This window comes from Doryrhamphus excisus, linkage group LG9 (assembly GCF_037039965.1).
Source record: "Doryrhamphus excisus strain RoL-2023G ecotype Guam linkage group LG9, RoL_Dexc_Guam_v1.1, whole genome shotgun sequence".
NCBI classification, from domain to species: Eukaryota; Metazoa; Chordata; class Actinopteri; order Syngnathiformes; family Syngnathidae; genus Doryrhamphus; species Doryrhamphus excisus.
In genome coordinates, this window is record NC_136365.1 from 6923312 (window position 1) to 6949058 (window position 25747).

At 41.7% G+C, this 25747-nt stretch overlaps 3 protein-coding genes across 8 annotated transcripts; all 3 read right to left on the reverse strand.

Moving 5' to 3' along the window:
- Positions 1 to 3608: 3608 nt before the first annotated feature.
- gaa2 (alpha glucosidase 2) lies at positions 3609 to 13028 on the reverse strand. Of its 2 annotated transcripts, XM_058070021.2 has the most exons (21): positions 12932 to 13028; positions 12162 to 12240; positions 11521 to 12039; positions 11255 to 11400; positions 10993 to 11158; positions 10821 to 10917; positions 9188 to 9307; positions 8975 to 9093; positions 8760 to 8891; positions 8573 to 8683; positions 8369 to 8482; positions 7972 to 8056; positions 7260 to 7377; positions 7049 to 7182; positions 6702 to 6853; positions 6292 to 6440; positions 5980 to 6121; positions 5821 to 5919; positions 5575 to 5739; positions 5148 to 5294; positions 3609 to 4371 (listed from the first exon to the last, which is right to left on the reverse strand). In XM_058070021.2, exons 2-21 carry the CDS (start codon positions 12231 to 12233, stop codon positions 4309 to 4311), a joined length of 2850 nt encoding a protein of 949 aa, XP_057926004.2. In that variant the 5' UTR covers positions 12234 to 12240; positions 12932 to 13028; the 3' UTR covers positions 3609 to 4308. The 2 variants fall into 2 exon arrangements, with proteins under 2 accessions (XP_057926004.2, XP_057925995.2); XM_058070012.2 differs by having other exon boundaries at positions 5821 to 6121.
- An 808-nt stretch (positions 13029 to 13836) lies between these two features.
- Positions 13837 to 20369, reverse strand: LOC131140385 (uncharacterized). 4 transcript variants are annotated; one of them, XM_058090811.2, is made up of 6 exons: positions 20229 to 20369; positions 17988 to 18147; positions 16533 to 17458; positions 15444 to 15618; positions 15271 to 15354; positions 13837 to 14839 (listed from the first exon to the last, which is right to left on the reverse strand). In XM_058090811.2, the coding sequence occupies exons 2-6, from the start codon at positions 18118 to 18120 to the stop codon at positions 14142 to 14144; spliced, it is 2016 nt and encodes a 671-aa protein (XP_057946794.2). In that variant the 5' UTR covers positions 18121 to 18147; positions 20229 to 20369; the 3' UTR covers positions 13837 to 14141. The 4 variants fall into 4 exon arrangements, with proteins under 4 accessions (XP_057946794.2, XP_057946786.2, XP_078649457.1 ...); XM_058090803.2 differs by lacking the exon at positions 20229 to 20369 and adding an exon at positions 19132 to 19408; XM_078793331.1 differs by lacking the exon at positions 20229 to 20369 and adding an exon at positions 18413 to 18621.
- Positions 20300 to 25424, reverse strand: LOC144899803 (uncharacterized). Of its 2 annotated transcripts, XM_078793333.1 has the most exons (8): positions 24730 to 25424; positions 24454 to 24463; positions 24288 to 24375; positions 23119 to 23220; positions 22536 to 22845; positions 21594 to 21712; positions 20978 to 21247; positions 20300 to 20910 (listed from the first exon to the last, which is right to left on the reverse strand). In XM_078793333.1, the coding sequence occupies exons 1-8, from the start codon at positions 24921 to 24923 to the stop codon at positions 20300 to 20302; spliced, it is 1704 nt and encodes a 567-aa protein (XP_078649459.1). In that variant the 5' UTR covers positions 24924 to 25424. The 2 variants fall into 2 exon arrangements, with proteins under 2 accessions (XP_078649459.1, XP_078649458.1); XM_078793332.1 differs by having other exon boundaries at positions 24288 to 24463.
- Positions 25425 to 25747: the final 323 nt, after the last annotated feature.

A 25747-nucleotide genomic window follows, 5' to 3' on the forward strand; every position in this document is an offset into this window, starting at 1 on the left:
GTTTTAATGGTCCTGGTGCTCCGGTGAGGACAGCGTGGAGACTACAGGTTACTGTTGACGTTGCCTCCTCAAGAATCAACACAGAAGTAAACCGGAGTAGAGACACCTGTGGGTCTGTGACGTACACAAGTGGGCGGAGCTTACACATATACGCATGCGCGTCTTCCTTATAGTTTATCAATACTTTATTAGCACACTAACCAAAACACACAAAAATGTATTGAATACCAGAAGTTGAGACGTAATCAAGTAAAGCGTGTTATTCAATAAAGAAGGAATCTTGCATTTTTTTTGCTTTTATTTAGATTTCCTACTCAGCAAAATAAGCATGCAATTCCTTACTTTCAACTTATAGTTACACCTTACTTTTAGCCATCACATGCTATAATTGTGTGGCATGCATATATGCAATAGCAATTAGGGCAAAAAAAAATAATTGGACAACAATGTCAAGTTGCAAGAGTCAACATAGAGTATGAACCGTATGTAAAAATGTTAAATTAAATTACGTTTTATGGTAAATTTGTTTTATTTTATGCTTTGAAAAACATTTGAACATATTTGCACTCATGTTAGCATTGCAAGGGCCCATTTATTTATGCCTGAATGGGGAAACAAGCTCTTAATTGTGAAACACAAATGACTAACTACATTGCAGGTATCAATATTTAACTGTATTTGCAGAATATGGGTATAATCCATTTGAAGAAACACTGTAAACAACAATGGGATCACAAAAGAATGTAAAAATACACATATATGCGTGCACTTTCTACAGAGTAGTTGTGTAATGTCTTGTCATTATTTCAGGACTAATAAGGAACCAGTTATTGTAACTAGGTGCGGTTCCTGCCTGTGCACAGTCAGCCTGTCCTGGCCTGTCTGCTGGGTGTGTATGTCAGTCACCTGATACCTGCACACAAACACATGTGCACACCTGCACAGTTGCAACGTCATCATTTGGCTGTGAGAAAGCAGGGAGGGTCACACTGGCTATTCCCCATCTACAATACACAGGACACTGAATTGTTGTCTCAAAAACTCATGCACTCTTGCAACAAGGTTATAAATTGCAGATTTCTGTTCCATATGACAGGCGTACACTCAAACAATGATATGTTTTAAGACCTACAGGAAAAATATTAGTCAAAGATAATTTATTTGACACAGCAGCTGTTTTTAAGGCTAATTACATATCTATTTATAAGTCTTGAACCAGTCATGATGTGCTATATATATCACTATATTGACACTTACTATGGTACCCATTATGTCATTGTATGGTCATATCACCTCGTACTTCGGTACGTGACAAAAAGAACCCCTGTAAACTATATTAGGAAAGCAGGAAGTGAACAAATGTAACAGTTACTGATTGTAAAACTACCAGATGGAGGCGTAGGATTTAATAAGCTTTGCTTTTTCCTACTCGTTTTGGACATGTGGAACTGTGAACTGATTATGCGATGCACTCAATTGTAATCTGATGCATGTTCAAATAAAATAATTACTATTTACCAGTGCTCAAGTGAAACTTTGTCAAAATGTGACTATGGCACAGGTGGAGAGGCATCAGGCAAAAATGCCCAGCAGGCAGACCATCAGCCTGTGTAATCAAAGGTGGCATTGAAAACGGAGAAATGGATGAATATTTAAAAAAAAACAAAAAACAGATGGACTAGTTGCAGCGTTAACAATACGACCCATTTTGTTTGCACTTTCATTGTCACGTGACAAAACAGTCTATACACCTTTTCTATTTAAAAAGTGTCCCTACCTTGATGCAACTTCCCACGAGGCCCAAGTATTTCATCTCACTTATCACATAAATCTTCATTGGGAACAGAAGATTACTCAAAAATGTCCTCCCACTCAAGAACTTAACACAAGAAGGGAAAATATGCACATGTGGTTTCGCCTTGTTGTGCTTATGTTAAGACCACAAAAGCGCCACGTTTAGCAACAGTGTGTGTGTGTCTATTGGGGAACAAATGAAGGAAAAGAAGTCTGTTTTTAGCTTTTCTATGACCCCCAAGTGTCTCACGTCTGGTGAAATGCAAGACTTTTTTGAAGTAAGTGCATTTTGGTCACTCACTCTGTCTAACCCCCTACCAGGCCCTCCCCCACACACACCCCCACACCTAATCCTCCCAAATGCAGACAGGAAATGCCCTTGTCAGAGGAGCAGAATGCTTTTGACAGACCCCCGCTGCTCTCTTCTCTCTACCCCGTAACCAATGAATGAGTGATTTATGTGCCATCTGGAAACAGTTAGCATGTGAACGAGGCGCTTCAGCTTTCCAACACGAGGCCTTATCATCAGTGGCTGACTTTGATGAGGGGCTTTGGCTGTATGAAGGCCTCAGACTTGGTCCAGTTTCTACACATCATTAGCTCTCTTCACACTGCATGTAAAAGCAATCCTTATGGTGGGATATATTTGTGAAGCAGTGCATTGATTGGTCTAATAAAGTGTTTTGCAAGTACAGCAAAACCTTCATTCTGCGGTTCATGAACAATATGGTGCGCATCTTGTGTTACACTGATTGGGAAAAGAATGTTCAAAATGCAGATGGACTCAATCAGAAAATGTTCTTCCTTTAATCAGAAAACGTCCCTTTAGCTAGCAAACAAAAAGGCAACTAGAACCTGAAGTTATGTTGTTATGTCCATAAAAATTATGAACAGAATGTATGACAAAGGGCAGCCTTGATGTGCCAACGTTCACCAGAAACATGCTTGACTTACTGCTGGCAATGCATAGCTGGTTCATGCTCTGGTTGTTCAAAGACCAAATGGTATGCAGTAGTGTGCCACCAATCCCATACCCTCTTCACCTGCACACCCAGAACATGCAGAAACAGGCCTGATCTACTACTAAGTCGATCCCAGACCTGCAGCCGAATGTGACCTGGACAAAGATAAAAACACCTAAATGAGGGATCACACCTTGACCGGACAGGGGAACCAACCTGGAGCCAGGCCTGGGTAGGGGCTCACTGGCGAGCACCTGTTGGGGCAAGCATCAGGATATGGTGCAGGATGGCGGTCTAGCCAAAGCTAGTACTTGGGACATGGAACGTTACTTCTCAAGTGGAGAAGGAGCCTGAGATTGTAGGAGAGGCTGAGAGTTTCCGACGAATGGGACTCACCTGGTCCCACAGGTTGGGTTCTGGACTCCTTGAGAGAGGCTGGACTTGTTCTACTTTAAAGTTGCCACTTCCCTACGCCTTTGAGTTGGGGAAAGGTTTGTGTGTACATGACAATTGACAGGCCAGAGTACCCAGTCTTGTCTCAGTATCTATCAGAGGGAGGAACAGCCTCCCTGATCTGAACCCATGCAGTGTAATGCTATTGGACCGTGTGAGCCACTTTGTCCATAATAAACCCCATGTTCGAACACAAGGATGTCCAAAAGTGGAATTTACATTATTTCTTATGAAAAAAAATTGGTTATCTATGTCAGATGGTGAATTAAAACGGATTTACCTATTTAGTTAGGTCATGTTAAGTTTAAGAAGTAATTATGTTTTACTGCCCTCCATTGGTCAGCGCGAGGAAGTACAAGTAAAATGGCCAATGAGTTTTAAAATTCAAGCTGACTCGGCTTTTATAAAACCAAACAAAATTTATTGCAGATAGAGAGGCGCTGCTGGACACCACACAAGCAAGAAACAAAACATAATTAAATTTAAATACCTGTACAGGAAAATGCAAAGGAAAAATCACAAGATACCAGTGTCCATTTGAGAAGTCAGTGCAATAGTAGCAGCATTACTCATCACATTCTCATCAGTCTCCTTCTTATTGCACAATGCACAATGCATTTTTATGTAGGCAAGAACCTTCTGGAATATATGGTTTGGCTCAATCCGTGTGGAAACTTGTGCAAGCAGGCTATTGCAAGTGGTAAAGTTCCATGCATTTATGCACACACACACAAATGCCTTTTTAAAAGAGAGTCCAAAATTCTAACAAGGCTTTAAATATATAACCTATGATCTGTAGTTGACATTGCAACTTCTGACCTTGATTACAAGACTATCACAATGTGTGACCAATATCCTCCTCTTCATCCAAAATAAGCAAAGCACTCACACAAAAACAATGTCCTTAGTGAAGAAAATAGGGTGTCTCTTTTTCAATCATTCCTGAGAACCTCCAGACAGACAGAGAAGCCATTCTTAATCCAGCCACTAAAAGGACTTCAAATATGATCTTGTTTTGGGATGTTTTTGTTGCTAAGAGTGACATTTCAAATCCATTAGGCTTACTTGTACTGACTCTCGACCAACAGCACTGCAGTGATCACAACCAGCTGATTGTGAAGTTCTGACTGAGCTTCAGGCTGAGATCTGCCACCGTTAGAACCTGTGAAGACCAGACAGAGAGCATTTTAACAAATGTGTAATTAACAATGAAAATGTTCAGCCTGCTCAGGATGGATGAGCCATTGTCTTAATCCACACACTTATTAGAACCGAAACACACAATTATGTGGAAGTGATGGCTGTCTTTTGGACCCTTTATCAACAATTAGTAGCAGTTCTGAAGTACAGGACATGCACTGTATAAGCTCCAGGGTTTAAGAAAAAGGTAGCAGCTTAACGACCTCAACGTCACACTCATCACACTCTCTCACTCTCTCTCTATTGTCGCTCTGAGTCACACTCTTGTCTCAAGGCAAATTAGCCATTTAGCTTGGGCTACAGTATCTCTCTTCATCACACAGTAGTCCAGACTTTCGAAATCCTTTGGTGATAGACAGTTGGCGGTCCAAGCAGTCTAAAGAGAAGCTGTAGTAATTCTATACACTGTACAAACCGCAGGTTGAAAGCACAAGAAAAGAAGTATCAGCTTATATACCGAAAATGACATTATATTATATAAAGTACATTATATTTATACTGTTTTTCAAGGTTTTCCAGAATGGTTGTTTGTCTATATGTGCCCTGTGATTGGCTGGCGACCAGTCCAGGGTGTACGCCGCCTCTCGCCCGAAGACAGCTGGGATAGGCTCCAGCATGCCCGCGACCCTCATGAGGATAAGCGGTATAGAAAATGGATGGATGGATGGAGGGACAAACCAGCATTTCGACTGAATTGGATTCTCCATTTAGAATTCAAAGTGTCTCCTCCTGCCTCACCTGGTTGCTTCTGTAGGTGAAGGCTGCGTCTCGGGCATTGACCAGCACCCTGCTCGGCATCTGCTTCACGCCGTAGAAGGACGCCGACTCCACTGTGATGTAAGTGGCCTCCAGGTGATTGTGAAGCACTTGTGAGGTCATTGTTTGCTACAAAAGAGATGAGAAATTAAGTCATCAATTTCATGATAACCTTCAGAGACTGTAAATGTGCCAATTAATGCCACTTTGTCATTAACAGTCGTTTATAGTTACTGGGTGCATGGTCTACACAAGCCACCTTGGCAAACCTCCACAAATTTCAGGTCATTATTTGCAATAGAAGTGTTCCAACAAATTCTTTAGTTCCAGTACTGCTCTATTTCATTTTGTTATTGTTGACGATTTATTAGGATAGACGCAAATGTTGCAAAGTACCTAACATGCATACCTGCGCCACACTGAAGACGATGTAAGCATACTGGTCAGTCTCAAAAGTGTCAAGGCTATCGCCGTCATCCCAGAACAGATCGCCACAGGCGGTGCCATTGTCGGAGAGTGCAGTCACCAAATGAAGAGGCTGGCCGCTGCTTACTGACAAGGTCAGGTTGGGCGTCTGTGCACCGGAACGTAAATGTTAACAAAAAGTCCTTCATAACTACAAAAGGATTCCATCACTCATTTGAACGGGACTAACCTGCATTGGAACGACAGATCCTTCCCTCAAATGTAGGTTGATTTTGTCGAGAGGAGCAGAGAGTCTCAGTTCTTCACCCGTGCTGTTTATAGAGTCGCCCTGGGAATGAAGTACATATGAGAATTCTTTCCAGATCGGTTTTGAGGCAGTGTGTCTTACCGTATAGTAGTCATACCACAGACCCTCAGGGAAGTATCCCTCCACAAAGAGTACACCAGGTTCTAACACTGGCGTGACCAGCAAATTCCTCCCCCACAGAAACTGTTTTTCGATCCCGTAGGTTTTTATATCCTTTGGGAATCTGTTAAGACATATTGTCATGAGTGTAATCAAATAATTGAGTAGTGTGTTGTTATATATATTACATAATACACAATGGCTTTGAAGGCAAAGTGAGCAAAGTTTGAGGTGTTGTAATACATGTTCTATGCTTGCCTGTGTCTAAGGGAAAATACACACATTTTCACTTACTCAAACATCAGTGGCCGTGCAACAGTGTGTCCTTGTACATGTGCGTGATGAAACAGAGTGTAGAGGAGCGGGAAGAGAGAATAGCGCAACAGCAGGGCCTGCTTCATGGCGGTGCGAGCCAGTGGACTGAATGCTGTTGGGTCCTGCGACTGTAGACAGAAACAGAATGTTTGAACTTTACTTTAGTCACATGCAAATTTGACGTGCTTGGCTTCTTTCACACTCAATACATTTTTTTTCAATTAATCAGATTTGAAAAAAAAACACTTCCATCTGAAGATGCACAAACAGCAGATTGCCACTGAATATTCCCGGTTAGAATGACAGTATTTACAGTAACTGTCTATTCGTGAGGTAAATTAGAACCGAGGAAGGGGAACTCTGGGTCTAATCCTAATCCTGGGTCTAACCTTCACGTGAATTGCGTTGTGGTTGCGAGAAAAGGGATAGAAAACGCCCAACTGTGTCCAACGGATGCACAGCTCCTCCTGAGGCTCTTCACTGAAGCCACAGATGTCGGCTCCGACCAACGGGATGCCCAGGAGGTTAAAGGTCAATATACCTGCAGTTGTGAAAAGATGCATGAAGATAATGGGTAAAATGACTCAAGCTAAGAAGTTGGAGGACATAATTTTAGATGTCATGGTTTACTGTGTTTACTAAGGGTGCACTGGTTACAATCTTCTGGCTGACAGCACACATGGTTTCATACGTAAGATTACATAAAATTAAAGAAATTAGAGCCGATCGACTTGACCTGATATGGAGGAGGACAAGTCCTTCCACTGGCTCCTGTTGTCTCCCAACCAATGACCAGTGTACATGCCCTGGCTAGGGAAGGTGGATCGCGAGATTACAAAGGGTCTCTTGGCTAAGATCCTCCTCAAGGCACTGGAGAAAGTCAGAGAGAACAAGAGGATGCAACCGATAAGTTTGATTTCTTTGCTTGCATGCAAAATAGTCCCAACCTTGCAGAGGCCTTTCCTTCCATGAGTCCATACAGGCTGTGGAGGTTGTAGTGAATTGACTGCTTCTGCACCGCTGATGCACATATAGTTTTAGCTCTCAATAAACCTCCCAGCACACCTAAAAAAAAGTGTACAAAGTACCGTAAATTCCAGTGTATAAGCCACATGTGTCCACGTCATAAAGTAGCATTATTGTGATGCATACAAGTCTGTGAGGACTTGAATAAACTCACAACAAGATTGTCAATCCATTGGAAATTGCAGGGGGTCACGACTCAATATAACTTACGGTTTTGTCTTACAAACAATATCATACTGGAACTAACAAACATTATACCTCAGAAATATAGAAACATGTATAAATATGTGTTTTATAAAAAATAAATCCAACATTTTAAAGGGGTCCCATAATGCATTTCTTTTAAGAAGAACATTCAATTGAAGGACAGCAGAGAAGATATTGTTGCTTCTGTCCACCAGAGGACGCCAGAGGACCGGGAGCACACTATTTAAAGAATTAATAGAAATTCTGAAGCAAAGAACATGTCACATGATTAAAATTTAGTCATAAATTAGCCGCACCGCTGTATAAGCCAGAACAGGGTTTAAAGTTTAAGAAAAAGTAGCAGCTTACACACCAGTAATTGACAATATATTACAAAACGGTGGGTTATGTTTGCGGGTGTGACGCTACCAGCTCATTGTCTCCCACCTGGTGTGTACGGAGGATTGTCCAGATTGTTCGACGGGCAGCCATTGGTGGAACCATCTAAGAAATTTGATGGCTCGTTCATGTCCTTAAAATGACACAAAACATCAACTCATTGAACACACCATTGGGTGCACTTGCACAACTGTTAGGTAATGTGATAATTTATTGATTATTTAATACATATGACTTTGTAGCTATAGTTTGTTGTCGGTTAGCTAGAATGACAACTAATGGGAATTTGATTTTTGAATTTTCACAAAAACGTTGGCTCACTGCCTCAATATGTTGACCTAATTAAAGAGCTGGATATGTTAAAATGTTACTTAAACAATGTCAGGGTCATGGAACAACTTTGAGGTTCTACGAATAGTTAAACAATTATTGATGAGTTACTTACGATCCATAGTCCATCAAAAGGCACTTGCTCATGGAACTTCTTGAGGTTTTCGTACCACCATTCATGGGTCACATTATCAGAAAAATCAGGATATGCCGTCAGACCCGGCCACACCTTAAAAGGAAAAGAAAGGATGCGAGTAATGTTCTGTCTGGTCTTTTGTTCTGAAAAAAAGAACCCCAAGCAGCAGATCAGACATCCCACCTTGCCAATCAGTGTCTTTCCCTCAGTGTCTTTAATAAAGACGCCTCTCTTGAGTCCTTCATCGTAGGGCAAGTAGGATCCTTCAGGCTGAATGCTGCTGATACCAGCATCCTGCATGGTGACCAAGCCGGACATCACACTCCAGCAGAATCAGCACACATGAACGCAAGTGGCCTACTACGCTCACCATAATCATCACATAGCGTTGGCCATGTGCGTGCAGGTCTTTCACCATGTCCGGCAACGTTGCAAAGTTAACCGGGTCGAAAGTGAAGTCCAGAATCCTGTCCATGTAGTCAATGTCGTTCCACATGACGTCCTTGGGGAAAAGCACACAAAAACATAGCAAACTATTGTCTAAAATAGACTTTAAATATACATAACACGGAGATTCCACTCTACCTGAGGTACCCCATAATTCCTCATACGCTTGACTACCTCCCACGTGGATTCGCTCGAGTTAAAACCCCAGCGACACAGATGGTAGCCCAGTGCCCAGTAGATCGGCATAGCTGGACGACCTAAGACAAGAAGGAAGACAACACAATCAGTTAATCTTTGCAATGGAATCCATGGAAGTGATTATGTTTTTCTATTTAGTGTCAACACAGTCACCTATGACATCCAGATATTGTTCAACCACAGATCCAGGATCAGGACCCAGAAAGACATAAAAGTCGAGGATACCGCCAATTGTACGCCAGGTGATGGCCGGAGCAGGTTGGAGAATGACATCTAGGAAAATATCATATCGAATATGAAATATTCACTAAAACAAAAAGTATTGAAAAGACGTGCCAGCAAGGGTGTAAATAAATGCTAACTAGAAGGTGGTGAGAAAGTAAGTTAGAGCTTTACATCCAGTCAAATCACACACAACCCTTGAGATCACTGGGGAGAGGGGGGTACTGTCTCACAGATTGGGAAAGCTAGCAAACAAAGGAGTTCATACATTCATTCATTTTCTACCGCTTTTTCCTCACGAGGGGCACGGGGGTGCTTGGGCCTATCCCAGCTGTCTTTGGGCGAGAGGCGGGGTACACCCTGGACTGGTCGCCAGCCAATCACAGGCCACATATAGACAAACAACCATTCACACTCACATTCATACCTATGGACAATTTGGAGTGGCCAATTAACCTAGCATGTTTTTGGAATGTGGGAGGAAACCGGAGTACCCAGAGAAAACCCACGCATGCACGGGGAGAATATGTCAACTCCACACAGAGATGGCCAAGAGTGGAATTGAACCCTGGTCTCCTAGCTGTGAGGTCTGCGTGCTAACAAAGGAGTTATGTGGCCAATTTTAAGAAATATAACAGTTTTATTACAACCTTGAAATACATTGCAAACAGTATTTTTTTATACTATATATCTTCTATATAGTAAAAAACAATGATTGAAAAATGTATTACTAGCTAGTGTTGTCTTCCATTTGAAAAAAATAAACACTACAACCCAAACAGACCTTTGTTTCCCCTCAGGGGGAAAAAAAATACTGTCCAAAGGTTGTACCACTAAGCATTTTTTCGAGACAACAACCCAAAGGCCTACAGTTCATACATAGCATCTGTAAAGCTGAACACAACGTTGGAGTTTTGCTGTATTTCTCCACATGTTCAATAATATGTCAGAAAATAATGCATAAAATTGAATCCATCCATTTTCTATGCCACTTGTCACTCTCTAGGGTCGCGGGGGTATGCTGGAGCCTATCCCAGGCGAAGTACACCCTGGACTGGTCAATTAAATTTTATGTTAAAGTTAAAAAACATTTAATATACAGACAAATAAAAATGTAAAAAGATTTTTTTTGCAGACTGTTGAGTGGTTAGCGCCTAGGCCACACAGCTAGCAGACCCAAGTTCGATTCCACCCTCAGCCATCTCTGTGTGGAGTTTGCATGTTCTCCCCGTGCATGTGTGGGGTTTCTCCAGGGACTCCGGTTTCCTCCTACATTCTAAAAACATGCTAGGTTAATTGGTGACTCCAAATTGTCCATAGGTATGAATGTGAGTGTGAATGGTTGTTTGTCTATATGTGCCCTGTGATAGGCTCCAGCACCCCCCACGACCCTCGTGAGGATAAGCGGTAGAAAATGAATGAATATTTTTTTGCTTAAGGTCTTCACTATACTGAGTGCCAAGATTTGTTGATTTCCTCAAAAACATTTCTCTTCTGCATTTTTCACGTTTTCTGGCAATCTGAAATGTAAAAACCAGACTGAAAGAGGAAGGAACTGACTGACCCATTGCATTGCTGTTCAGAAGGAAGAAGCCATGTGCATTTCCGTCCTTCTCCATTACCAGGTAAAAGGGATGGGCTCCATACAGGTTTGTTTTTTCCTATTTGTTCAAAAAGAACATATTAGAAAGCATTACAGAGGAGTTGTGCAAATGTTGTAAAGAAGACAAAATCACCATGGGCGGCACATCTCTGGCCCACATCGTAAGTGTATTCCACTGGATGTCATGCAGGAAGGATGAGCGATGTTCCCCGAGCCCGTAGATGAAGTTACTGGGCAGAGCGGTGGAGAACTGCAGAAACTGATCGGCGTAGAGGAGAGGAGCCACAGTGGTGTTCAGGCTGACAGTCGGACAGAGCGTGAACGTCACAGCAAGTCAAGATAAGACAACATGTGCTGCACTTTGGCTGTCGTGCGTAATCCAAGATACGACTTACAGCACGGTACCGGTAGCGCTCCTCCTCACGATGAGGCCGAACGGCTCTTTTGAGAGCTCCACGGTGTAAGCTGCGCTTTCTGCCTTCTTGGTGATGGTGGGAACAGAGATGGGGACTTCATAGCGTGAACTTGAAGGGTCTGTGATCTAATTTAGGGATCAATGATATATTGTATATAATGATTTACGTATATAGAATTTGTCTAATAAAGCTAGAGCTCCCATTTGAGGAACTCCAATGCGGTGTAGTGTTAGCGCTGCACTCACCCTGACACGCAGTCGTGTGTCCGACTCGTATCTGCTCTCCAACTCCAGAGTCATAATGTCTGCAGGGTAATAAGTCTTCACCTCTTTCACAAGTGTACCTTTCTGCCCCAAGTCGGTGTCATTTACTAATCTGAGCGTGTAAGATGGGAATTCCAATGGATAATAACACCAGGGAATACCGTCAGAAGGGGAAGAAGGAATAAAGCAGCAATTCCTTGCTTCACACATCTCTCTTGTAACAACTGCTCCCTTCTCCGGGTAACAGTCAAACCTCCACACGTCTGGGATTCGGCCACAAGTCTCACGGAGGCGAGTGTCATTCACTCTGGAGTCTGTTTTGTGCACCTTGGACGGTGATGGCGGTTTGTGCGGCAAAAGGGCGGAGGGGCTGTGAAGCCAGAACATGGTGCCTACTAGCCAGCCGCCACAGAGCAGCAGCAGCAGGCAGCCGGTGACTATGAGGCTTGTGGTGATGGAGCATGGCAACCGTTGTGGAAGCAGAAAGGATCTGTCTGTCTCCTTGAAAAAAACAAAAACAAAACAGACTCAATTGACTTAAATACCTCTCCCAGGGAGCTTAGGTGTATTTACATATGCCCATATGCCTTTTCAACAGGCAATGCACTTGAAACTCAACATACCTGCTCTTCGACAAGGCGGTTGCCCTCAGATAACTGCACATCTTCTGGGTTCAGCAGCTTGTAGGACACCATGGTGGCACTGTGTAAGATGAACAGGACAAAGTGCAATCAATTCTAAATGTAAGACATTTTCTGTTGCATGCCAGCAGCCAGTAGAACAAAAGAAGATGATCAAAACCTAGTGAAAATGTGATGGTACCACAAAAGTTTAAATTAATGACTTCATAATTTATCTAAAAAAAGCATTATTTCATATGTATAATGTATTAAAAGGTACAAACATCTACATCAGTGAGCATCTGACAAAACAACACCAACATTGCCAAGAAAACACACAACTTCTTCCTACTTTTTTTCGACAAATATAACCTCATTAATGCAACTTGTAGAGCACAATATCTTTCTATCCTTAAACCTGACTAAAGTTTTTAAAGCTACACATTGACTACACATAAGCACAGTAAGCTAAACTTTCTTCAAGCTGCATACTGCTGTTACACGATAAACAGCGATTATCTTCGAGAGCAAAGAACACAATGATCTAACCTTCGCTGCTCCGCATTAAATATAAAGGTCGATATTTCTCAGAAATATGACATACATGTAGGAATATGACATGATTCAAACAAACGGCTATCTTGACGAGGATGTCAAACAGCAAACGGTACGAGCTATTTTAGCAATAACTTTAGCATACGTGAGCTACAATACGCATACAAGGTCATCAAGTTCAGCTTATCTTAACTAGTTATTCTCAACAAACTACTTACTGAATAAGATGTGGAAAAACGTCCTGCAACTGTCAGTGCAGACGGTAGCTAAGTTTGCACAACACTACCACCGCCAGTACCACCGCCAGTTTGTATGCCTGTTTATTACCATGCCTCGTTTAAAGGCGTCGGAAATTAGAGTACTTCCGGTGAAAGACCCGCCGAAACGTCGATGGAGATTGTGCAGTTTAAACTCCACATATCTAACGCGTATCGACAAGCATTTACCTAAATTTAAAACTTCATTTCTAGTATTTGTTCCATAAAAAATGTATTAATTTGTTCCTAACAGTCACATATTATCTTAATTTTATAGCGTCTCTTGGTCGCACTGCTTCCACCCAGTGGGTGTTCGATTTTGAAAAGAGCAAACTATTGTCAAATCGTCTGGAGTGACCCGGAAACAGATTTTCTTTATCATAACCTCTGGTAAGAATTACTTACTTTAATTTTTGTGTGGTTTTATCGTGCTATTAGTTAATTATGAACTGCTTCAGTTGGTTAACTAGGTTTCGTGCATTAGTAATAATGGTATTTATCCCAGTACACAAAAGGCATCTTTGTAATGCAATGCCTTGTAACATTGTCTTTAATTTTATTATTTGTTTATATAATTATAATATGTAATAAGGGCGGTATTAAAACATGGATTAAGTCCCCATTAAAGGCCCAGATCCCAAAGGCACCACCGACCACTGAATGCAACACGTCCCATATATTTGAACAGTGGATTAAAGTCACCACCCTTACACAAAGCGTCCACTCCCCAGTTTCGGATTATGGTTCTATTTATTTACAACACTAATTTAACCTCCCCAAACAGTCTAAACCATGTGATTTGTTTAAAAAAATGTTGACAAAGGCAAAACTGGTTTTGGCAGATACAAGATAAATATAACCACATCTGTTTTTACCAGGACTACTTTTACTTTGCATTAATACCTCAGTACATGTATTTCAGTTGTATCTGCTACAAATGCACAAGCCAGTCCAAAAACAGGATTATGTGACAAAATACTGCATTGAAAGAAGTGAAATCACAGACCTTAAACTACCATAAACACTGTTGGAAACTGCAAGTGAAATATAAACTGTTTTGTGATCATTTCTTAAGAAAATCACTACCCTTAATTGAATGTGACCACCATGTTAAGGTTACAGAGGTAGTCCTTTCCTGTACAATCTAAAATGACTACCAGTACAGTGTGCTTTATAGAAATATATTCTCTTCATTTTTAACTGTTATACACATATTTAATGGTGAGCTATTGTCTGATAAGTCGTCAACACTGAAGCTAGACTCCTCCTTCACATGCGTCGACTCATGTTTACGCTTGTGAAGCCTGAGGCTCTGAGAGCGGCTGAAGCCCCGCCCACATACATCACAGCTGTATGGCCTCTCCCCTGTGTGGAGCCTCACATGGTTCTTGAGGCTCGAGGCCCGCGTGAAAGTCTTGTCACACTCAGGACAGTTTAGCTTGTCCCCAAAGTGCGTCTTCTCGTGTTCCCTCAGACGTCCCGACTGGTTGAAGCTGCGGTCACACAGGGAGCAATGGTAGGGCTTCTCCCCAGTGTGTGTGAGCCGGTGACGGTTCATTGCGCCAGAGTGGGCGAAGCATTTGCCACACTCGGGGCAGGAAAAAGGCTTCTCCCCTGTGTGGACCTTCTGGTGGCCTTTCAGCTGACCTTTCTGGGTGAACTGCTTGCCACACAGAGTACACTGATAGGGTTTCTCTCCTGAGTGGATGCGCATATGGATTTGTAGCGCTGACATTTTGTGGCAATCTCTCCCACAGAGGCCGCAGCAGAAAGAGCTTCTGGTCTTCCTGGTGTTGCTATTGTTGTTACACTGATCCTTCACTGGCGATGTAGGAGAGATGACCACTTGGTTGAGAGGCTTTGGGGTGGCTGCAGAAAAATAATGGAAGAGATTAAATAAACTTTGTGTCTGCTGTCTGTTGCATGACAGTATGAGGACAAAGTTATTCTCACAGGAAGTGAAAATGGAAGAACATGTGCAGTCTCTGTTGTAGTTCATCCCTAAAGGTGTTCTTCCACAGCAAACTCATCCAAGCATGAAGAGAAAATGGCCTTCCCTAAACTGTTCCCACAAAGTTGGAAGCTTAGAATTGTCTAATATGTCTTGGTAAGATGTATAGGAAAGAACAACAGTACTGGGAAAGCTTAATGTAATGGGTTTTTAGGTCTTCTGTACACACTACTGTTACTGTGCGCACTACTGTTTTTATTGCATATGGTGGACCTTTTGCTCATGTAAAGTTGCACGAAAAATACTATGAAATAACTGCAAATAATATGCAATACAGGTAATTGCTTACTGTTGATAATATCCTGTGCTTCCTCCTCTTTCACTGCAGTTACATCATTTTCCTCTGGGGAACATTCTGGGCTCAAAGCTTCATCTGAGTGGTGACAAAACAACAAAATAAGCCGCATCAGTTCAGGACATCTAAAACCCATGTACTGGATGTAACATGCCAGGTCTACATACCGCACAAAGGCTCCTCTTCTTCCTCCTCTTTCACGACTACATTCATGTGCAGACTGAATGGATCCTGCTCCTGTTCAGAGTCATTACAGTCCCGGGCTACTTGGTCACAGTTGCTGTCTTCTGAAGAGGCGGCGGTGGAGTCTCTGACATTAGGTACAGCTTGACTAACGGACACCTAAAAACACAGACATGATGCACATAAAATTCAGTTCAATGCGTGGAAGTGATTGATAATTTAGTGATGATTGTCATCGTGAAGCGTCCATCTATTTTCAATGCCGCTTATCCTTACTAGGGTTGTGAGTAATTGAAGCTAAATGGGGTGCGCTATTTGACTGTAATCAGTATTGTTGATTCCGTCTCAAATAGTTTGCTTCCAAAGTACACCAACATTATCAAGTCCAGGTAACATTATTCTGTTCAATAGATTAAAAAAACTACCATATTGACCCAAATATAAGATGACACTTCTTTTTCCAGACCCACTTTTGTAAAGATAGTTTCTAAGAAAATCAAATGCAAAAGCTTTAAGTATCAGTAAAACAACTAGTAGAATGCAAAAGAGATATATTTCTAGCTGCTGGACACTTTGATGACACCATGATCTTAAGATTAGCATCGTTGCTCCTCTATGGTTTGCTAACATTAGAGTTTTTTTTCTGAGCCTGTCTGTGTTGATGCTGCATCTCTCCAGGTCATGAAGAAAAGCGCTGACCCGCTTGGGGAAAACTCATTTGGCTTCACCTGTTGGTTTGCAATTTGTATAATTAATGTCTAGATCCTGAATATAAGACAAGCTATAGTTGAAAAGTAAAATTTCAGGTCAATGTGTCATAAGTGTGCAAATGCGTGTAAATATGAACATGCATTACGTACTCTGTATGCATCAGCTTGAAAAAAAAAATCATAAAAATTGAGGGGAATATTATCCAACATTATACAGAAGTTTTCTAACTGAACTAATTTAAAACATGGTTGGTTTCTGATATTCGGGTCAATACAGTAAATTAGTCATTCATTTTAATATCACATACTCATTTCTATTTAACAGTGACAAACAGGGCCAACAACTCAGTGTCATGTCAACACCTCAGAGCTGACATTGGTGGTTTCTCTCTCGGATGATTCACCAGCTGCAGTTTGCAGTGATCCATATTTGCTCTGTGTGCAGGACTTCTTGTGGTTCCTGAGGGTTCCAGCCAGCGAAAATTGTCGGCCACAATCTCCACAGGTGTACGGCTTCTCCCCAGTGTGGATCCTGGTGTGCCTCCGAAGCTCCCCGGGTGCCACGAAAGACTTGTCGCACTGCGTGCAACTGTATGGTTTCTCACCCGTGTGCGTCCTCATATGTGTGGTCAGCGTCCATTGCTGCGCAAAGGTCTTCCCGCAGTCTGAGCAGTGGTACGGTGTGATTCCAGTGTGGAGGCGCTCGTGTCTGACCAGCGTTCCTGACAAAGCGAACCTCTTGTCGCAGAATGAGCACTGGTAGGGCCTTTCACCAGTGTGAGTCCTCTGGTGGTCCCTCAGCTCAGCGGCTGAATTGCAGCTTTTGTCGCAGTCCGAGCATGGGAACTTCTTCCTGGTGAAGCCGGCGACCACCTCAGAGTGCATGGCATCCAGGTGAGTCTTGAGGTGCCAGTGGCGAGAGAAGCTCTTGAGACAGATGGAGCAGTGGTACGGCCTCTCGCCAGTGTGAGTCCTCCTGTGGAGCCTGAGCTCACCCTGGCTGGCGAAACGCTTCTCACAGAAAGTGCACGGGAAGGGCTTTTCTCCTGTGTGGACCCTTTCGTGGATCATTAGCAGACCTTTCTCTGGAAATCGCTTATCACACATTGAACACGGGAAAGGCCTCTCCCCGGTATGAGTGCGCAGGTGACGCTGGAGTTTGGAGGCATACGGGAAGTCTTTACCGCACACGGTACAGTTATGGAAGGAGGGTGGCTTTTCATTCTCGCTCTGACTGAACACCATGGAGGGGGGTTCTGCCTTTCCACTGCCTGGCATGGCACCCTCTCCTAGGTCAAAAGAAAGACATGTAACTGGAGAAAACCTTTCACAACAACAAAGCTAGGTTCAGACTGTCCATTGTCTGAATTACAGTCTCAACAAATAATTAGTCTTTAATAACTTTCCATTACACTTTTCTTCATTTTAATGAGATTTCAATGTTTTTTTAACTGATCCTACAATCACAACATGAAAAAGACGCATTTTTCACTTTGGTCCCTGATAGAATAATTTGGATATCTGCCAATACCAAAACGATTCTGATACTAGGACCACATACTCGTTGACAACAAAGCACTGGGACTCATGGATCTGAAATATCCGCAGGTGGTTTCGACAACTTCTGATACATGAATCAGACTGGTATCAGTAATATAGGAATATGAAATTTCAAAAATACATTTTCTTTGTTGTGTTCATCAGGTGTAATATCGACAAATGCAATATGACTAAATTCTCACTATTGAATAATTAATACACTCCAGAATTACAAGCAACAATGAAGCAATGGCTCTATAATGTGTCACTGGAACTCACTAAGATCTGACATATCCACTTCTTCTCCATCGGAGTTGATGAGGGGGCCAATCTCTTGTTGATCCTCCTCTTCCTCCTCCTCCTCAGTCATCATCACATACGGTCCAAAGTGCTTGGGGCTCTCAGAGCCCATCTCTGTGGAGGAGGCAACAGTGCACCTCTGTCAAAGAAAGGAGGGTGCATAATTAATCATAATTGAGAGGAAGTGCATCACACATTATCCATTTTTTGGAAAAAGCAGATTTTACAGTGGTTGTACATGTAACATCCGGGTGTAGTATGCAGGCTCTCTCCCCTGCTTCCATAAACATGCATGTTAGTTTAATTCCAGACTTAATTGTCAAAAGGTCTGCACCTGAAATGTTTGTTTCTACCAGTTCAGGGTGCACCCTGATGCTGGGATAGGCTCATGCTTGCTCACTGACCCGAGGACAAGAGGTTTATAAAATGAATGAATGCATGTTTTATAAGACTTTTGTGTGCTATTCTTCAGTTGGTCAGCTTCTATGAAGCCTGGCTGCCATTCCATTTCCACCAGTGCCTCCCTGCTGCTTGGAAGTCATCCTTGTGGCGCTCAAGGACACACCACCGGGGAGGATGCTTTGTTAGGAAGGGGGCGTGAACCTAGCCAGGCCTTCACGGGGATGGGAGAATTAACACAATTAGAAATAAACTACTCAGGTGTAAAGTGTTGTTACATAGTGGTACTAAGTGAGTTGCATCTAAGGACACCGATTTCGAGATACTTCGCTGACCTGTTAGCGTTGTAGCATTAGCTAGGTGGGACTGGCTGTCGTCCCACTTTTGCCTTGATTCAATCAATGTATGAATGTTTTATCTTCACACGAATAACGTTTGGTGGAAATCCGCCTCCCAGCACTGACGCCAAGGCGTAATTTAGTCGTAATAACACCAAGACTCACAGATTGTGGTTAGCCAGCAAGCTAACCACTGATCGGCGTTCGCAATTAGCAATTAGCGGTACGATTAGCCACACCGATACGCCGATCATCACAATGTTCCTCATGGTTAACCACATCATTAAAACGCTGGTACGCAAGATTTGCTTCTTAAGCAATTGCAACAGCGAGGAAACCTCGCAGGTTTGTCTAGTTAACCTTAACAACAGACAATAGAAACCAACCTGAACGTTTAAACGTCTCCCCCCAGGTTAGGAAAAAAGTAGTCGCCAGTATTTATTCCAAATACAGGGACATTTTCTACTTCTGTCTCATTGTAACGTCAAGTGAGCTGAAATAGCGTGTCCAATTGTGGACATATATTTTTGCCATTATTTAACTTCCATCAGAGAGCTTTCTAGCTATTGTTGCTTGACCCCCCAAAAGGCAGCGTGTAAACTTCCCGTTGGATTTTGAAATACCAAAATAAAAGCCGTATTTTTACGTGTGTTTTTCTACATAGCAATGTTAAACACGATTGGACAAATTCGGTGCAATGGCATTGTTTAGCTTAGGTGAGCGTGTGAATCTTTCAAGCAAAATGTTGGAAATAAATAGAAAAGGCCTTGCTATCACTGCTTTCTTTCCAATGTGAGCAAACTTCTAGTTGATTTGTAAATATCACAATAAAAGCTGAATTTCATTCATTGACATTAACATGGCAAATGTTAATCTTCAAATAGATAATTCATTGTAATGCACTGTAAATATCTGCTTGTTATGCAATCAAGTCAACTTTACTGTAAATTGTCTGCCTTGATCTGTTAATACTGTCCTGTATTGATAGTATTTTCCTCAATTACCTAGTGTGAACCCACAAAACTAGTTAAAATATCACTAGTCACACATAGTAGTTGAATATAAGCAAAAATTTAATGCGTTTTATCAATATTTAAATAATTTGTTGCTCGAGTATGTGAAATAAATTACAATCTGACTCAGATCCAACATGGTCGCTGCATTTATGTTGAGAGAGCCAGTTCTTCTATGTCAAACAAACTATGTGTTTGTAATATCATCACACTTTAAAAAGCTTCTTACTTCAGCTACTCTTTAAAATATGCAGACAAGACATATTCTTGCATTATGAAGCATTCCTTTAATTGGGAATGTCTTTCGGTCACTCGAGTTGATTATATACTATGGCTATATCTATGATATACATCTATATAGATATATCAATATCAAAAGCACTGAGAAGCGTTCTATTAGGTGGAAAGCACACAATGCTAATAAACCAAATTTCAGCAAGAAAAATGAGTTTACTCCATATTGACCTCACCTTTCAGATGACATGAGCGAGATTGAGGGCTGCTTTGTCCAATAAATACATTTCCTGGATGACATCACTCATTATTCCACAGTTTGTTGTTTAGGTCTTCCCAAAGGTTTTGAAGGTGGTTTTGGCTTCTTGTCATGAATCATCCTATGTGCTCTGTAACCCTGAAAATAATAAAAGGATTTCCCACATGTGTCGCATGTGTATGGTTTCTCTCCAGTGTGAACCCTGAGGTGCACTTTGAGGGTCTCGGCTCGCGCGTAGCTCTTCCCACAGATGGCGCACAGGTGAGGCCGTTCTCCGCTATGAGTCTTTAGGTGCACTTTGAGGTGGGAGGCCTGCAAGAACGCTTTCCCGCACTGCTCGCAGTGGTAGTTCTTTTCTCCACGGTGGGTCAACTTGTGTTGCTTGAGGCCGCACGACGTGATGAAAGTCTTTCTGCACTCAGAGCATGCGAAAGGAGAGTACCCAGTGTGAACACGGCTGTGGATTTTTAACGAGTCTTTGTTTTTGAATGACTTGCCGCAGTCTGGACAAGCATAAGGCTTCATGTGACTGCTGCGGTGTTCTTCCAGTTGATCTTTCAGACGGAAGTCCATTCCACATTCGCCACACACATGAATTGCGACCGGGACTGATTCTTTAATAGGACTCTTCTCCTCAGCTAAAGTCCAGTTTTTCTCTCCTGGAGTGAAATTAAAGACATTCATTAGTTTTTATTTCACATTAGAGTAAAAAAAAAAACCTCTGACCTCTGTGGACCTTCATGTGTGTTTTGAGGTTCCCACTCTGCGTGAAGCCTCTTCCACAAATGAAGCATTTAAAAGGTCTGTTCCCCGTGTGGATGACAAGATGGCGTTTGAGAGCGGCATTACACGGGAATAATCTCCCACATGTTGCACAGTTGCAAATCTTCTTGGCCCTGCACCGCTGCTGGTTTGGTTTGGGAACCTCTGAGAGTGCATCCTGAAGGTCCTCATCGATGCTGTGTTCATAGTCAGGCTCTGACTTTATGGTATCATCTATAGAACACAATGATATAACAAGACACTGTTTCTGATACATTTGATGATGGATGGTCAATTGCTGTATATAGTCATGGTAGAATAGTAATGTCCTATTTACACTCAAAAATATAAAAGTACCTTTTATTTTTGCTTTCATTTTTCTGAAGCAAAACTCTAAGATCTAAAACGTTCTATGTACGTAAAGAGCCTCTCTCGCAAATATTGTTCAAATATGTTTTGGCAAGTAGTCATCTTCCACAATTAAAAATCTAGTTAAAATATAGGAGCAAAAACAGAAATGTTTATATTTTTGTTGAGGGTATGATGTGGACTAGGTGCACACTGCGTCAACAACACATACCAAGTAGTCTTGAATCTCCTAGCATTACTAATGGTTCAGCAGTGTCGGATGAGAGATTCTCTTCCTTTCTGGTCTGCAAGGAATATTTCTCCAATGATATTTTTGACCCCTTCTGATCCCTGAAATGCAAAATGAGAGACACAAATGGTAAATGCACCAATTTACCCCTCTATTCAATTAGATATATTTTAATTGAACATTTTTCTGTCATTACAAAAAGTGGTAAATCAAACTTGTCTGCACAGTGGCCGAGATCTGGAGATCAGGAAGCTCCGCTTCTTTCTACTCCTTTTCGGACATGTATAATTGTTACGCTGCCAATAAGTTGATATTGACTAATGTAACATTGTATGCAGGTCTAGGAAAAAACAAACCATTACTATATTTGAGATAATTAGTTGTCACGGTTCACTGTACCTGGGTTGGTCTCCAAATACACATTGCACAATACTCAGTGGGTGTTTGCATAATTTGAGGGTCGGTTTTGGAGGCCTATATAAAGGCCAGCAATGGGAGTCCATCAAACAGCATCATGCCAAATTTATCACGTCTCCTGGCACCGGGTAGGGTGGAGGCTGGAGAGAGAGTGACAACTCCCAACCAGGATCGCTACATCCTGCATGCCCATATCCTAAACAAATTATTCACATGAGGAAAATCTAGTTTAGGGCTTCAAAAATAAAAACGATGTCCAAAAATATGGTCTCAAAGTTTCTATTGACTGTCGGTGTATTTCTTAATTACCATGTGGTTAAATAGACCTTTCCTTTCAGCCTCATTTAATGGAAGGCATTCCTCAAGAAAAGAAAAAAAAAAAGAGATGAGTAGTGACTTTTCACATTTCTGAAAGAGAACATCGCTAACTATACAACCTTTATTACTCAAGTATTTAGGATAAATAACTTCTATTTAAAAGCAGATATAAAAATAAAACAAACATACCAAAGATAAGTGCCTGGCATGTAGTCTGGATCGTTGTCTTGTGCTTCTGTGATGTCATCAAAAGGTGACACATCAGAGTCCGAGTCAAACGATTCATCCTCAGAGCACTCATGGGTTTTTAAAACGTCCTCGTTTTCCAACATCTTGCCACATTGTGGAAAAGCATCAGGTTCCCTAGGACAATTGGCACAGTCTTCTTCCACTGCATTTTTCGTAGGAGAAATGATTTTGTCTTCTTCATCACACACAGGAACTGATACTGCTGATTCTTTATGGAGACTATTCTCAGCTAATGTCCACAATGACTCTCCTGGACACAAAAGAAAGATTTTTTTTTGCTATTCCCCACATCCCTAAAATATACAGATAACAAAGAAGTTGCCACAGGCACCGACAAGCAAGTTACAGTGACACTACAATTCTGCAGGCAGACGTTAATGTGGTTAACACGCGCCAAACTTCTCATAATGTTGAATTACGTAACACTATTGTTGTCCATTGAAAAGCTAGAGTTCTCTACAAAATGTGGACATACATAAGTAAATTAGCCAGATCCAGTGAGTTAAAAAAAAAGGGCACCTACGGATTTGATAGTGGTCACGGTTTTGTTCCGGCTCCTCTGATGTTTCCAGAAAAGGCTCATCAATGGTGTGCTCGTCGTCTGGTTCTGACTTTATAGCTTCCTCTACATAAAGAAAAACCCACTGTAAATTCCAGACTAGAAGCTGCTTCACACTTTGCAACAAGGATGCAGCTCATTTATGGTTAGAAGAACTACAGTTCCCACAATGCTTAGTGTGCAGAGTCAGGAAGTAGTGAATTTCTGAAGTTGAGGACAAATTTACATGTTGAAATCTTATGCAGAGATCCTGTTTTGATCTGACAAATCTCAAGCTATATATAATACTACTATAATACTTCTGCTTGAACTGCAGCAGAGGTAAGATTGCAAGATTTATGTCTTTGTGTAAATACCCCACGTTAAAACATTGATACCTGCGGCTTATAGACAAACGCAGCATATATATATACGTATATATGAACAAATGTTTATTTTCCTCTTTAAATTTGGCTTAAAGGCCTGAATTTAAGGTAATAACAGTAGCAAGTCTTTAACCTTATAATAGAGGCACTCCACCACTTAATCTATTCCAGTCTCAAACTGCCACCATCTCTCACACAAGTTTAACTGTGTCTGCCCACGAACTCTGGTGACTTGTTCAAACTCTTTTTTTTTTTCCAATTTATTTTTAAAATTTTGGTCAAAGTCCACATTGTATTTACTAAGAGACTTTCTTAACACTTTTTAAAATTTTGCAAAGAAAGTCATGTAAGGCGCCAGAGGAGCGTCATCAGCTGGAGGGAAAAAAGAAAAATCATATCTCAAACATGCTAAGCAAACTTTGATTGAAGGCAAACTTAAGTAATTTTCAGCTCTTATAATTAAAGGGTAAACTGTCTGGTGTTTGTAGAAAGTGCCACAAAATAAGCTACACAATATCAATATCACTTTTTCAGGGAGTATTTGTTGTGTTTTGTTTTGTTTTTTTTGGGGGGGGGGGGGGTGGGGGGTGCACCATGTTGTCCTTTCGAAGTGCCGTAATTTGAAAACCTCTGATTTACACTGTCTGGGCTGATTTGTATGTAGGCCCTATCTCCAATTTTGAGGATCCTCATATCCTCATAGCATTTAGACAAAAAACGAATCTAAACCTCCTCTGCCACTTATCTATGGAGGATTTGAAGTCATGCCTGAAAGAGGTCCGAGTAACCCAGAGTCTCCTGACGTCGATAATGGCTCGGGAGTGGCAGATGGAGAGCTCCTCTGCAGAATAGACACCTGGAGTTCACAAACATAGCCATTTGACTCCTGGTTTCTGGTCTGCAAGGGACATTCCTCGGATATTCTCTGAGTCACCTTCTGATACCTGAAACACGATAAAACATTTGCATCATAAGGGAGGATATACATGCCTCATACTGTATTTAATGTTAAACCAAGCTTGACAAACTAATGGGGATCTCAGGTAGTGTACAATTGGTCTAGTAGGTCTAGTAGTAGTAGCAGCCTTGACTTGCTTTAACTTAAGTGCGAGATCAGCACTTTCTGTGCGTTCTATCATGAAAAAAACTGCCATAGTAGGCCATACCTGTAAATATAAATATAATATGCATCTTCCATGTGATAACTCACGAGTCCAGTAGCACGAAGGCCAGCTCCTCATCTGTCTTGCATCCAACGTCTTGTCGCAGTTGTCTCCAACCTGTAAATGCGTGTCCAATGTTGATTCTCGTCCGGTCCCTCACTCGGTCCAAATCCCTTTTCCTCTTCTTCGCTTCGGCCGACCTAACCCTCTTCTTTGGCTTCTTCTTTGCAGAGTCTGCCATGATGTCAACAAGGCAAGACGGCTATAGCTAGCTTCTTCCCCCGTCTAGCTAGCTGCTACTTCTCGCTAGCTTCTCCTTCTACCTAGTTACTCCCCCTAGCTAGCTATTCCTTTTTACTTCAAACTTAATAACTCATTTCAGCTAGACAACCACGTCCGTTCCAGGGCAGCCTAAAACACCCAAACAAGCAGCCTGGGCTCGCCTTGGTAACGGTAAAGACGCCATAGCGCTAATTATAAGGTAGCGTACAGTCAAGCATGATGGTGATGCTGTAATTAGAAAGCCGAGAAGCACCTGTAGGTTGCGAAGACGCTCCATTTGTTAACGCTGCCTTAACTGTTTTTAACTCGAAATTTCACTATTTTCCACACGCGTTACATACTACAATGTATATTTTAAGGGTGTTTGTTAAATGCTCTACGACTTAGTACATTCTTTATCAAACCTCTGTTAGTGTGTTAAGGTGATGCTCGCTCACGCGCCTCGGTATTCAATTAGTCACAGCGCCATCTAGACGTGGCAGGAAGTTACTGCTTTTACACTTTACAGATCAACTTTCGGACTTAATGCCGTAGTATTAGTGATAACTTAAAAAAACTTTTAAAAAGTTAGTGATATTTGGTGTTCTCGTCACCCACAACAGTTGCCTGCATCCTTGTAGTCACGCATGCTCCCATCAGGGTTTTATGCTGCCGATATCCTAAAAGAGACTTTGGCTGTAAGAGCTTCCAGGTATTAATTGCAGTGCTGTGAAAAAGTGTTTTTTTTGCTGGTTGGTCACACTTAAATGCTTCAGATCATCAAACAAATATTTCAATATTAGT